Source organism: Nicotiana attenuata, chromosome 7 (assembly GCF_001879085.1).
Source record: "Nicotiana attenuata strain UT chromosome 7, NIATTr2, whole genome shotgun sequence".
Taxonomy (NCBI): Eukaryota; Viridiplantae; Streptophyta; class Magnoliopsida; order Solanales; family Solanaceae; genus Nicotiana; species Nicotiana attenuata.
This window is the reverse complement of record NC_031995.1, coordinates 31,658,615-31,673,785: the sequence shown is the minus strand read 5'-3', so window position 1 is coordinate 31,673,785 and position 15,171 is coordinate 31,658,615. Positions and strand designations below refer to the sequence as shown.

Here is a 15,171-nt window from a genome sequence, read left to right as displayed (position 1 = left end):
ATGGTTCTTATTGCGGGAATTAAGCATGGATACCAGTACACTCCACTGTTCATTAGATAATCCCGTCCAAGGCCTCTGTTTTACTATTTGACTCAGTTGCTCGTGCACCATTAGCAACTTCTATAATCCCACGTCCAGTGCCACCACGTCCATAATTACCAAAGTTTCTGGATCATCCGCCACGACAACGTCCAGCAGTCCTTCCTCCTCCTCGTCCTGTACCCCACCATTCAGGATACCCGATCAACAAAAGATGATCTTTCTTTTCATGTCCAAGTTTCGCGCAATTATCACATGTTGGTTTATTCGAATTATTAGATGTTCTGCCATTGTAGTTGATGCAAGTATTAGACAATGACTGCACAGCAAAAGCATAGAGTCTGCACACTCCTCCTTAGCTCGAGCAACGTTCCGATGTCGCTTCTCTTGTAGAATCATGGCAGAAACTCGATTCAACGTAGGTAGGGGTTCGTGCTTAATATGTTGGAATGTGTAGTCCCAAACACATCATCATCAAGTCCCAGCTGTACTTTCTCTTTTTCGCATTCTTGTACCGGTTCCTTTGCTGCCCCACACCTACACCCAGCATATGTACCTATCAGACTCTTTGTGTAACCAATAAGTTCTTCCAGCAACGGTCTGTCCTCCTTGTTTACAAGATGCAAGTTCGTTTTTCAGCTGGTGTATTCTCATGTCATTACCAATTGAGAATCATTCTCTCAAGTCTTCCCATAGTTCTTTAACAGTTTTCATGTAAGAGATCGTAGAACGAAATGGCATATCTATGATGTTAAAGACTCAAGCAACCAACATCGAATTGACGACATACCAATCATCAAGTTCAAATCCTTCTTCCTTGGGCTTTGTAATCATTCCATCGATAAACCCCAATTTTTTTTGGCTAAAAGTGTTTCTCACGGCCTTAGCCCATTCGTCATAATTGTCGCTCTTCAAAATCATAGGAGTTATGCATATTTCAGTGTGGTCTGTTGAAAGCAAGAAATATGGCGATGTTGGATCATTCATGGGAGTTTTGCTGCTTCCTGATCCACTGCCTCCATCTCCATCCTTCTTCTTGTCGTCGCCGGCCATCTCACACAATTCCTTTTGAGTTATGGCTCTGGTACATGAAGAGTTTAAGAGAGAATGATATTATGTGTCTTGTATTGAATAAATAGGTGTTAATATATACAAAACCTATGTCTTGTTAAGTAAACATATACAACTTCCTAAAATAAACACAAAATAATATTACACCATATTTATAGCAATATTAAATCTCCCAATAATTATATAAATGAATATTTATTTTGGATCAAAATAAAAAAAAATGGTCACTTATCGAGAGTAGCACAACAAAATCTCGTGAGTTGCGATGTTGATGGCCTAATTAGTCTCATGATTGGTGGTCCAACTATAGATGAAGTTCTAAACCCTTTTATTACAATTGTATACTTGAACGGTAAAGACATCGCAACTTTGCACTCATAACTGGTCTGCTTCAATGTTTCACCACGAACATTAACATATCAATATATGTTATATCAAAAGAGAAGGGAAAAGAACTTTTATTTTTAAAATACATGCTCGAGTAGTTTATTTTTTAAATAATAGTTTAATCTGTATTCAATGTGTAAAACTTTAAATGGACATATTTCTACAGAGCAAGTTCTTTCCGCCCTTTCCTATTAAGTAGTAAGAACAACCTTTACGCTAAAACATACTCCGTACTCATCTAGTAAGATAAAAAAATTCAAAAAATATACACAAAATGGTTAAATGTATGTGCCATTTAGAAAGAAAAAAATTCATTCAAAGGACAAAAAGAAAAAGGGGATTTGACATGGCATGACAACTAGGTCCAACAATTGGCATAAAAAAACCAACTTTTTAGGATTTGGCATACAGTAGCCTAAAGTTATTCTCTCTCTTCAAATGGTTCAACCATCACCCTAAAAATAAGCCCCATCAAAATTATTTTTCTTAAAAATAGCAAAAAATATTTAAAATCCTCTATCTCTTCTCTCATAGCAATCATCATCCTAAAAATTAGGTTCCATTTCCTTCGGTAGTATCCAAAAAAACTTCCAAATATTTTTTAATTATTTTTCTAGTTTTTTATTTGTATATCCAAATATATATAACACATTAATAATTATATTATTGTATACCATAGTGTATAACATAATAATAATATGTATATCAAAAAAGTATATTAACATTTTATTTTTCTTTCTTTGTATAACACATTTCAGATTGAAAACTCAAATTCAAGACGACTCCATATGTGTATCCCCTATTGTATCCCGTGTATATCTCTATGTACATCAGTGATATCTCATGTATATCATGTGTATCTGTGTATATCCATGAAAATTTGTGTTATATATATGATATACAATGTGATATACACGGGCGTCCGTAAAAAAATTATGTTGTATACACGATATACAAAATGATATACACATACATCCTTAAAAACCTGTATGTGATATACACTAATGTACACGATATACAACAAGATATACACATGTCGAAGTTGGATTTTAGGTCTGATTTTTTTTACCTGAAACCTGTCTAAATCACTTCTAATCTTGCTCAAATTTCGTATATAGCCTCGTTTAGGTATTTTCAACCAATTTCAATCACACCCACTCGTTCAATCCAACCAAAAAAAAAGAAGAGAGAAGAAAAATAAAGTTGAAATGTATTTTTTCTCTCTTAGTTTTTGCTTCTTATTTTCTCTGATGTGAGATCAACCACTGATTTTTTTTTTTGTATAATTTGCAAGAATTTTTGCTAAACTATGAGAGCGAAGGAGAAGAGATAGAAGAAGAAATACAAGGGGAGAAAGGGGGAGGGAAGCCAAAATAAGAGTAGTTTTTTTTTAAAGAGAATATATAAGAGAGAAGTTTTTTTAGGATTTGAGTATATAATGTTAATTGTTTGGGGCTATCTTTGCCAAACCTAATATAAAGCTAAAAAATTGCCAATTCCTGTTATGTCTTGTTATACCATGCCAATTTTTCAACAGGTAGGCAACCTTCTTTTAAATTAAAATAAAATATCTGTATGATATATATTTTAACAGCTTTCCTTTCACTTTGCTGTCTATGAATCGTACCCGAAAGATACATCCACGGTTCAAATAATATATGGCGCAAAACTAACACACAGAGCTAAATATTCAATCCATGACAATGGTATTAAGTTCTCTTCGTGCTCATTTCGTCAAACACCTCTCCGGCACTATCACTAGCACTAGCATCATCACCATCCGCCGCATTCACAGGCTAATTCCGTTCATTCACTTTCCGAACTCCAATTCTGCGCTTTCAAAAGAAAGATACCAGCACCGGAAGCACATCCAGACTGTAGCCCAATTTTCCACCTTATCGTCTGTTTCTTCGGAGTCTACAGCTAGTGATTCATTCACTTCTCCTTACTTCTCTGTTCGTATTTGCTGTCAAAAGGATGTAGCTGTAAGTGAACATTTTTATTTTACTGTTTTCTCCTGCTCGTTCATGATTTGATGTGTTTTTGTTTGCACGTATAAGTGAAATTGTAATAACAATTAACAATTGATGAATTATTACTTATAAAATTCATCCTTTAACTGCTGTTTGCTTATGGTGATAACGGTTGAATTTGAGAAGGCTATTACTTTCACTTTTTCCTCTCTTTTTTTATTGGAAGTTCATACGAGAACGCTGAAGTTCGCGCATCAGCAGAGTGCCAAAAATTACTACATTCATTACTCCTTTATATGTAGTATAATATATATATTTTTTAATATATGTAGTTCGAGCTGAAGATTGTGGATGCATGTACATATTAAAATATTAGGAAAATATAGAGATTGGAAATGCCATGTAATCTGTTGTTGTATTACGAAATGTAGAGCTTTAGTGGTTCTTGCTTAATCCCTAATTGTATGTTGACATGTAATACACTGCAGAAATTGTGTAGAACATACATCAAATTGAACTTGAACTTCAATTTTTGTTTTATTATCAGGATATGCTCTCAGAGGCTCTTTTATGTTTCGGAGCCAGTTCAACTACCGTGGATGAAGAAGAAAGCAGTGAGAGAAGTGATGAGGTAGATTGTCCATTATTCTATTCATGAATGCTGCTTTTAAGTAAGACGCATCAAAGGCATTTTCTGCCCTGTGTCTGTTTTTGTATGCCAGCAATTTAATTCTCTTTACAACTCAATGCATGTATTGATTCTTTATTATGCATCTTGTTGGAGAACTAGTAGGCATAACTTGCTCCTCCTGGTAATTTCCATTTGAGGTGCTCAGAGCTGTTCAACTTTCTGTCACATGTGGTTGTATTTATCATCTTGAGTCTTAAGTTGGCATCAGTAGTTAATGTACAACGTTTGACTGGTTCCTATCATACTTTTCATTTGTATTTATTAACTTTGCTCTTTCTCCAACCTTGCAGATAATCATTACTTCCATCTTTTCTGTATGCAAAGATGTGAAAGACTGCATTTCACTTGCTGCTGATTCTATAGGGTTGCAAAAAATACCTTGTTTTGAAGTTGCTATGCATGACCATACTGATTGGATAAAAGCTACACAGGTCAACATTCTTTCCTTTGCTATAGACTATTGAGTAGTGTAGTAATATAACAAATATTTTATTGATCTTCCGCCTGCATATATATGCCTAGCAAAGTAGATGTACTGATAAGCATGGTTTTGACTTCAAATCTTCTTTTGTCCCTATGCTTAATAGGAACCTGCAAAATGTTGTTTATCATAGTGATCTATTACCAACTTTCAGGTCTTTATTGGCATGCGATCAAGTTGAGTCAATAGTCAATACTTGGAAATTGTCAAATGTGCTACTTGCCAAATCTTCTGTTTATACCGACGATATTATAAATGAACATGAAACTGGAAATTGTTTGTCTTGTTTAGCATGTCTATTTCTTGTTGAAAAAGCATGAACTGTTAATGAGTACTCTTTAAAAATAAAATTATACCATTTTGAGTGAGAATGCCTTGGCTAATATTGCCCAAGTTTCTTGTTTACTTATTTATAAAATTTCTGATGTCATTTGAAAATATGAACATCATGCATGGACTCATAAGTTAGAATGTAGATGATCTAATAAAGGTTCTCCTCTTAAAAGGTCCCTTTAGATCATCTTTGTCATTTAACCAATTGTTCAGTAACCTGGCAAATCTCCCTGATTTTTGCGAGTTTTAGTGAGTTACATTCATAACAAGGGAACTGAAAGGTTGATTCCTTACCAATCCATTGAAAGCTTGCATGCAATGAATTGATGTTACCATACTGGGCGGGTTCCTGTATCCTCTTAATTTCAACTGCGCATTTGGAAGTTAACAGAGCATTTGACATCCTTCTATTACCAGTTCATGGTGTATATTTGCTGCACAAGTTATCATCTTGGTGACTGGTGAACAAGCTGATTTAGTTTAGATCTCTCAACTATTGTCAATTAATTGCAGGAATCGTTTCATCCCGTGGAAGTTTCTGATGGACTCTGGGTGGTGCCTGAATGGACAACTCCTCCAGTATGATTATACCTCTCTCTCCCTTTGTTCTATTCACATGATACAACTGGTTCTACACTCACGCCTACAGTTCAAAGAATTGTGTTAATACTGAACCGAACTTCCAATATTATATTTTTGTGATGCTGAGGTCTTTCCTTTTTCTTTCTTGCTTAATTTTTTGGTCATGTTGTATGGAGTCGAGTGTTGGCCAGTCAAGAAATCTCATGCCCAGAAGATGAAAGTAGCAGAAATGAGGATGTTGAGATGGATGTGTGGGCATACCAGAAAAGACAAGATTATGAATGAATATATTAGGGACAAAGTGGGTGTGGCTCATGTGGAAGATAAGTTGCGGGAATCGAGGTTGAGATGATTCGGTCATGTGAAGAGGAGAGACTCTGGTTCCCCGGTTAGAAGGTGCGAGAGGTTGCCCATGGCGAGTCAGAGGAGGGGTAGAGGGAGGCCTACGAAGAACTGGGTGAGGTGATTAGGCAGGACATGACTCTGTTCCAGCTTACCGAGGACATGACCCTCGATAGAAATGTGTGGAGGTCGAGAATTAGGGTGGTGGGTTGATAGACAGTCTAGAGTTTCAACTTGTCTTACCATTAGTAGTAGTACTAGTCGGGTATTTTTCCATTCCTAGTCCCTTGTTTTTATATGGTGTGTCATTATTATCAGTAGGATTGGCACTATTATTGTAGTTTCGTATCCCTGGATCTCTGTTATTACTCGTTGTATTATTTGCTTCCATTGTCTTATTACCTTGTTGTTGCTATTGTTTCTCTATTGCTTCATTTTTACTGTTCTTGATCCGAGGGTCTTTCGGAAACAACTTCTCTACCTTCATAAGGTACGGGTAAGGTCTGCTTACACACTACCCTCCCCAGACTCCACTTGTGGGATTTCACTGAGTTTGTTGTTGTTGTTGTTGCTTAATTTTTTGGTGGTTGGTCATGAATCTGAGACTGCACATTGTCATCTTCCTGCATAAGCAATAATTAATACATGTCTAAAATATGTGTGTATATGCTTATGATCTGTAGGTATATGTATAAAGAGCGTGTGCTTAAATTGTAGGATCTTCAAGCAACAAATATAATTCTAAATCCTGGCTTGGCATTTGGAACTGGGGAGCACCCAACAACTAAGTTGTGTCTCCTCCTGCTGCGTGATTTGATAAGAGGGGGTGAACTCTTCTTGGACTATGGAACTGGTTCAGGTGTTCTAGCAATTGCAGCTCTTAAGGTACTTGGTTTTCTTTCAAAATATTGCCACTGAAGCTGCTAACAAAACTAATTCTTTATAAATCATAGCTCCACCTAAAGCTGATCCTTTACTCACTGAATCCAGGCCTTGCTACTCTGTCTGTCAAAGGAATTGATTATGCTAGCGTAATAACATGCTTAATGGAACAGAGTTTGACACGAAAGGCTCGATGAACCTCAAAATTCTGAAACTTGAATAGTAGGGATGTGGGTACAAACAAAATCCTTTGAATTATGGAGTGATAGGTTGGAATGGTGGTAGCTGGTGGCAAAAGACAATGTATTGAATTGACTTTGGGGTGGGGAAAGGTGACAAAGTAGATAAGGAATAATTTTCAACTCCTATTTCCTGCTTTTATTGCTGGATCATTTTTGGGATTTTAAGGGCTTGGTTCTTTCTTTCAATTCTGGGGAACTACTTCCCTTAGCCGTTTAATTGCATTTTTCACAAGTGGGTGGAAGTTGAGAAGATTGATTGAGGAAGTTTTGGTCTTGTATTAGATCTAAGTTGGAAGAGAAAAGATGTTCCCCTTTAGCTGATTCAATATAATAGTTGGAGAAACACAAACCTTGGTACTGTGAACTCTTGATTTTTTTTTGAAAATAAAATTCTGTAGAAGTATCCTGTGAAGTATAACTTGATAAGTTGACCTGAATCAAAATCAAATTAAAAGTTCGTACTTCCTAGGAGATTCCATCAAATTCATGGTCTATATCAACTTCGTCCACAACTTAAATCTGATTTCCTTCTGAAAATACCTCATGCATAGTGTTTTTTTTCCACGCCACTTAACATGGCTTCAATAAAAGGTTTCCAGATGCTATCAACTTAAGAATTGTTTGTATCATGGTGTTGCTAAATACTTCCATTGTCAAATATTTATGTGCAGTTTGGTGCAACCTTTTCAGTTGGTTTTGATATAGATCCCCAGGCAATCACATCTGCTCGATATAATGCTACTATAAACGACATTGGACATGAGAAGTTGCTCTTAAGTCTTGTTCCTGGCAAAGGAAGTCTTCCCTCTGCAGATTTTGATTCAAGTATGGACATCGGTGAAACTGCCCATAATGCAGAAGTTGTAAATAAGAGGGGAAAATATGACGTTGTTGTGGCAAACATACTATTGAATCCTCTGCTTGAGTTGGCAGATCAGATTGTGTCCTATGCAAAGCCTGGTGCAACTGTTGCTCTTTCAGGGATCATATCTGAGCAGGTATGGCCATTCTTTGTTATAATTACTCTACTATTTACCTAATTGAACTGTACCGAGCAAGGCTTGAGGGAACATTTGATCATTGATTTGCTGGTAACAACAAAGAATGAGACAATACTATAAAAATAACACCGCCATCTATTACCCATAAAAAATAGTACCCAAAATAATATCTGACGCAGTATATTGTATCCCTTTCTTTTTTTTTTTTTTTTTAGGGGGGGGGGGGGGGGGGGGGTTGGCAAACAATAAGGGAAAAGCATGTATATAAGACTACCCTACTATACAATCTTTTTGTTCTATTACTCTTTTTCCTATTTGTTGTTCCTCGATTTTCAATTGCATGATTCTCGGTGTAATGATCCTTAGTAAATTAGTACACATATCTAGATCCTAAATTTGATGTGTATGCTTAATGATTCTACATAATTTCCTTCCATTGTGTGTGGATAAAATTACAAATAGTTAAATGCTTAACAAAACTAATCTACAAGTATGTGAAAGAATTACGTTTCAGGTGCATAAAAATGAGAGTACAACTATGCATGTAGATGTTCTCTGGTATTTTATTCTTGTGAAACAAGAGAAAAGATTTAGATTTGCAAAGGATTTGGATTTTGTTAATTATTTTTCTAGAAAGGTACTAACATTTAATATTCATCAGCAGTTCAGCACCCAAAACAGGGTTGGTATCTAAAATTTACAAGTACAATACCACTGTAAATCTTTCAGAGAGTCGAACAAAGTCTAGTAGTGATTCTGCATCACCTACCAACGGTACTTTACACCAAAAATGAAAAAGAGAAATGCATGAACTCTTGATTTCTATGTTGAACTAATCTTGCCTTCAAAATACAAAAGAATTAGATTTACCTAGTGCAATATTTGCATTATTGGTTTTTCCAAGTGATAGTGCTAATCTTCTGTAGATTCCTCGGATCCTAGAAAGGTATTCACCATACCTGGAGAACCTCACAGTTTCAAAGATGGATGACTGGGCTTGCATAAGTGGCTTAAAGAAATGACCGAGTAGCAGCAGAAGGGAAAACAGAAGTTGATTTTTCTAACGTTGAGGAACTTTGAGAAATTCTGATGTATTGAGGGACTGAACTTTGCATGTCATTAACTTTTCGAGAGCAATGCATGGCCAGTTAAATGTATTATTCATCTGGATAAGTCTTGTTAAAAGTATAGAAACACCTGCTTCACTAACCACGAGAGAATTCATACTAAAAGAGGACTACCTCAAGATCCTAATTTTGTCGGCTATTTAGTCTCTATATTGCTTTTTGTAAAAGATAATGTTTAGAAGCTCTGCTGTTTCTTTAGAAAATTACAAGCTAGAATACATCTGACGCATTCTCATATTTAAGTTGTGAGATCGTAATGCTCATAACTTTTCTCTAGACCTTGCTGCTATCAAAGTTCCATCTACAAATTGTACAATCCCGGTGGTTTTGAAAAGAAAGGACCAATAATCACTTTCTTCATTTCAAACAAAGGCGAACGAAAATTTCCATTCCGTGACTATTAACTGTTGCGACTTTAATTAGCTGCGAAAAAGATAACAAGGTAACGACATCTATCAACTTTTTTCATTTATTTTACTTGCTACCTCACATAAGAAATTCTGGTTATTGCGTTGCTGCTGTTATATGTTAGGTTTCCTTTGCTGCTACTGATACATTGTCTCTTTCTTTCTTGAGCCGAGGGTCTACCGAAAACAGCCTCTCTACTCCTCCGGAGTAGGGGTAAGGTCTGCGTACACACTACCCTCCCCAGACCCCACATGTGGGATCTCACTGGGTTGTTGTTGTTGTTGCTACCTCACATAAGAATGACAAAGTTAGCTATGGAGCAAGTCTACTACTTCAGAAAGGAAGCGTACGACTACTAGCTGCTTGATCTCATGTCTATGCTTGTCAACGGGGCATGAAATGAAACCCAAAAAACCAATAAAAAGAAATCAATTTAAAACAAACCAAACAACTAATATTCTTCATGATAATAATACATATGTTAGCTGTTTCTCGAATTGCAAAAATAAAGCAGCTTGTTCGACAAAAAGAGTCCCAAAAAACCACTTCCAGTCCATAACAAAATAATACACCACTTGAGAGCTGAGACGTTTCAGTCAATCAAATATTCCAATCAATCTTTACCAGTGTGTCGCTGGAACCTTGAGTTAACCAAAGTTTGGACTGGATCTGCTAAACAATACAATTCAATACACATTTAGCAGACTGCGGCCAAGGGCAAAATAACCTCTCTGAAATCTGTTTACAATGGAAAGGGATCAACTTCATTGAAAAAATAACACAAAAGGAAGTACGAGAGCTTCAATGTGACATGCTTAAATTTTATTCTTTTTTCTGTTCAAGACAGACTTAACTAAAGATATCCTTGTCCATCAGCTTTTTTCAGTTTTCAATAATCTTTGATACACAAGCATTCACAGTGTAGTCATCCCAGGAACTTAGAAATTCATCCAACTAGCACCTAAGTCCTGACTCAGTACATTGCAGCAAGCCAATTTGATTAAGAATCTAAAAAAGGACCCAAATGGCATGAAAATTGTACCTCCTCACATCACCGCTTGAGTTGCCTCCTGGCTAGAGCAGGAGCCCTCTTAGGGATGTAAACCTTGTAGTTTACCTGGCCAACATACAGTCATACACCATGTGAAGATGAGATCAAACAAATTAGAATTGGAACATATTGGAAATGTCTCCCACGGGTATTTGAATGGTAACAATACTCAAGCTATGTAAAGACATTAACTATTAAACTTCCCATCATCAGTCCATCTACACTTGAGAGCTGCTTTTTTATGTGATAAAGAAGGCTTCAAGCGACTCTCCTAGACACTCTACTAGCAAGGGAAAAAAACAACAACAAAAAACCCAGTGTAGTCCCACAAGTGCGGTCTGGGTAGGGTAGAGTGTACGCAGACCTTACACCTGCCTTTAAAAAGGCAGAGAGGTTGTTACCGAAAGACCCTCGTCTCAGGGATGAAAAAGGGACGGGGCAATAACAAGCAAACCAATTTGACAACCAAAGCGAAAATAGAAAACTAACACTAAGTAATGCAAACAGAAAATCGAAACAAGGCAGCCCGTAAAAAAAAAAAAAAAAAAAAAAAAAAAAAAAAAAGTCCCAAAAAAGGAGGCTTTGCATGCATATTTGTTTCTTCCCTTTATAAAAGAATGTAAAAGTAAGTTAATCAGAAATTAGCCAAGGGAGTGCCACCCGGGTACAAAATAGTTAACCAAAAACCCGAATACACAAAGCACGTATAGTACCAGATATGTTTAGCAGAGGTTAGAGAAACATGAAACCATATTCAAGTCTTATCTCTAGTAATGAATTCCCAACAGGGACTACCCACAAGAAAGGATCAATCATTATGTATTAGAAAGAATAGGTCTGGAAGAGAGAACAAAGTTGTTTCTTTGAAAGCTTAACCAAATACTAAGCCTGTTTGCTTAGGATTATTTTACCTGGTTAAATTAGTTTTTCGGTTTAATCAGTTTGCTCCCCACTATAGTGTTTGGCTATAACTAAAAGAAATCTATAGTTAGAGCTAATTACTAACAAATAAACTAATAATTTCTATCAATTCTCTAATAGTTATTCATCTAAAATAATCGGAAACAATTTAAAGAATCTAAACTGAACAGGGTGAGATTTATTTACTTGTAGGATTATTTATCAACCCCGGCGTTGGAAAATCCCAGCCTGACATGCATAATAATGGAATTCAATTATAATACCTGTACCATTTCACCACCCCTCATTACAGACATGGTCTTTTGTTCGAACTGAGAGGCATCCTTGGTTCCATCTGGCTGGTGTTTTGAAGTAAGTCCTTCAGATGTGGATCTGACACTAGAAGTGGTTTCTACATTAGGACGGATACTGGTATTAACAGCTCCGATGCCTAAGTTATCGCTGGTCCCGGTGCTAAGAACTCCAGGTCTCAAAGGATCTGGTGTTTTATTTATGTTTCTCTTGGAAGCCAATGAATCTTCCCTTTTATATGTCTGTACTGTGGTACTACATGATGGTTTACAAGGTTCCGGTTCATCGATATGAACTGGTGCAGCAGTATGGTCCTCCTTTTCTGGATTCTGTGAGAGCACTGATCTATCAGCAGGTTGCGTAATACTCTCCTTAATGTATCCAGTTCCTTTTCCGTTGTTCTCTTCGACTGGAGTATTTATCTCAATCTTTGTGGAATGAGGAAACTCCTCATTAGTTACAAGCTTGCTTCTACATCCTATAACTTGATTTAAAGCCAATCCCTCTTTATTTTCCTGCTCCAGGTACTTGTACGGTAGAACCTCAGTCTTTGAAGGGGATAACCGATTAACATCACCGTCATTCTTCTTTTCCTTAGCACCAGATTTCAAATTTTTTTGAAGCTCTTTACGGAACTTCTGCAAGTTCTCCAATGCCTTTTTCCTTAAGAGAGTCTCAAGATCCTCGAAACCTGAATTAGCATTACTATCAGAAAACCCACCCTCACCTCCATTATTGTGACTTACTTCCTTGGCTTTATTCGGATGAGGATCTATACCACCACCAACTTTTGTGGGGCCAATAGTTTCACTATTGGGAGGAACTGCATCAGCTATTATCAAATTTTCAACCTGCATTGTTTGATTAGACGAGAAACAAGAACAAGAAGCTAATTTCCTTTTACTTTCCAGGTCATTATTGCCATGGTTTCTGCAGGAAGGGCAATCATGATGCTTATTCAAACTCTCTTCCTTAAGCGTATCTGTTCCCTGTTCGTCTCCCTCTTTCTCGTATGTTTTTTCTGGAACAGTAATAACAGATCTTAAGCGCTTAGGATTATTCTCTTCCACATATCCCTTCCCACTGTGAGTAGTATTACAAGAACATGATTGATGATTACATGAAGAACAACTTGGCCCCCTACTTTCACTCCTCTTTTCAATGCTTGGCTCATTACAAATTCTCTTTTCTTTCATCCCTTTTCTTGACTTAATCCTGGGACTCTTCTGATCAATATCCTTACTACCACTAGTACAATCACTTCCTCTGGAGCTAATACTATTTTCACATCGGCAACTAGAACAACTTCTTGAGTCACTGCTTTTGGAGCTAATACTAGCATGTCTCCTTCGCTTCTTCTTCTGCACTTTCCTCCCGTAATCAAGACTCTTTCTATTTGACCTTTTTCTTTTCTTTACAAGGGGTGAACTCTCATTGACATCTCGGCTTGAGGATCTTCTCCGAGTTCTTTTCTTCACGTGTTTCACATCACGTGAGTGCCTACGACTTTTCCTACTATAATCATCCTCTGAACTAGAGGACAGAGACTGTGGACTGCTAGAATAATCGGAGGAAGCAGAAGATGACGTGTCATCCTCAGAACCGGAAAACTTCTTGGATTTGTTTCTTCTGCTTTTTCTCTTCCGGATCTAACCACACAACACATGAAGATGTATAATAAAGGATAATAAATTGGGGATGCCAGCGACAAGACGAGAAAATATTGATATGAAAACAGCACATATTAATTAGCATAACATTGTCCTAGGGAAGCATGCCTATTACTATAATTAAAGAGATAATTGCAATTCCTCATTAAAGTAACTATGATATTTTAGTTATTAAATTTTTTCAATAAAAAGGTGACAACGTCCGCTGGCTAGTAAGTCTTTCATAATTCTTTCTTCCGTGTGTCAGTTTAAGGAATTACAAATTGAAATTTGAAACACCAAAAAAGATATTTGAACAAGAGCTTAGATATCTGTTTTACCATGGTTACTATGACGCCTTCTTAGATATGAGTATTAAAAAGTGCAGGTAAATATTTTTCTAATGAAGAGTACTAATCGGATTAGATAAGCTAGTTCTCTAGATTTATTCCACTATAGTCACCAACTATGGCAATTTAGAATGACTATGCAATGTGACTTTACACTCCCGCATGAACTATATCACGTGAATCCTCACTAAACTACAGATTTGTTTATAAATGTAGTTTAACATAGGTAACATATTTGCATCAACATAATCCATATAGCACTTATTTTCTCAATTTAGCCATATTAATACATATAGCTATTGTACCCAAAAACAAAACAGCCCTTTAATTACTTTTTGACCCTTATTCATTGGAAAGCAGTATTATATCTATTTTTAGCAAAAAGAAAAGCCTTTTATTTCCAGTTTACCTAAAAAAAAACAGTTTTTCCATCGCTTGACGTGATACACTCATGAAAAGACCCAAAAGTTAGTATTCATTATAAGAGGACATCAGCAAATATTGCATCACATTACACTAAATTAATTCAGTAAACAGAAAGTATAAGTCCTAAAAAAGCAAATTAAGTAAGACGAAGAACATTAAGCATAACGAGTACTAAGCAAGAGAGGAGAACATGAATTAATGTATGTGTAGAAAAGGAGAGTAAATAAAAGGAGACCTTAGAGGAAATTTTGGGCCTCTTCTTTTTGGAAGATTTTTTCTTGGACGAAGACTTCCGGCTTCCCATTGGCTTCTGATTTACTTCTTCTTCGTTAACGTTTTACAGAGATAAACCAAAATTGGAATATGCAAAAAGCAAACAAGAGATTACGAAGAAAAGGGTTAACGAGAATCGCGATCAATATATCAGAAAATCTGCAGATTGAAAAGCAACTTGTTTGGATTTGGGATTTGGTTCAGACTTCAGAGGATCAGGACTGGAATTTTGATATCCTTTTTTCTTGAGAAGGAAACGATTTTACTTCACCCGTTTCGTCAGAGGATCCGGATGTAGCCCAACACACTCAAGCCCATAATTCACAATATATAGATCTACATATATCCTTTTTCATGTCAAAGTGCATAGCTTATTCTGAATTTGAAGTTGTACTTTACTGTACACATTCTACTAGGACTTTATTTACCTAGAGGAGTAATGACATCAGGTAGCCATTTCAAAGCCTTGTTATCTAAAAATTAGCCAATACATTTTGAATTTTAATTTTTCAGTTTTATTTTTCATGATATAAAATATCTTGAATTGTCCTAAAGTTAGTTTAAAATTTCAGGACAAAATAAGTATTGGTTAATCTCTAAATAGCACTCCTAAAAATGGTTATCTGTGCACTTGGCCTGTAATAAGTTACC

At 36.2% G+C, this 15,171-nt stretch overlaps 2 protein-coding genes across 5 annotated transcripts; one reads left to right on the top strand and one right to left on the bottom strand.

The window, feature by feature from the left end:
- On the top strand, positions 3,007–9,301 carry LOC109228900 (ribosomal protein L11 methyltransferase). 2 transcript variants are annotated; one of them, XM_019394153.1, is made up of 7 exons: positions 3,007–3,482; positions 4,018–4,101; positions 4,452–4,592; positions 5,489–5,554; positions 6,617–6,784; positions 7,695–8,021; positions 8,967–9,301. In XM_019394153.1, the coding sequence occupies exons 1-7, from the start codon at positions 3,195–3,197 to the stop codon at positions 9,027–9,029; spliced, it is 1,137 nt and encodes a 378-aa protein (XP_019249698.1). In that variant the 5' UTR covers positions 3,007–3,194; the 3' UTR covers positions 9,030–9,301. The 2 variants fall into 2 exon arrangements, with proteins under 2 accessions (XP_019249698.1, XP_019249697.1); XM_019394152.1 differs by having other exon boundaries at positions 3,010–3,482; positions 8,951–9,301.
- On the bottom strand, positions 9,972–14,924 carry LOC109228899 (transcriptional regulator ATRX homolog). Of its 3 annotated transcripts, none has more exons than XM_019394148.1 (4): positions 14,483–14,924; positions 11,795–13,471; positions 10,602–10,676; positions 9,972–10,297 (listed from the first exon to the last, which is right to left on the bottom strand). In XM_019394148.1, exons 1-3 carry the CDS (start codon positions 14,549–14,551, stop codon positions 10,611–10,613), a joined length of 1,812 nt encoding a protein of 603 aa, XP_019249693.1. In that variant the 5' UTR covers positions 14,552–14,924; the 3' UTR covers positions 9,972–10,297; positions 10,602–10,610. The 3 variants fall into 3 exon arrangements, with proteins under 3 accessions (XP_019249693.1, XP_019249696.1, XP_019249695.1); XM_019394151.1 differs by having other exon boundaries at positions 9,972–10,231; XM_019394150.1 differs by having other exon boundaries at positions 9,972–10,228.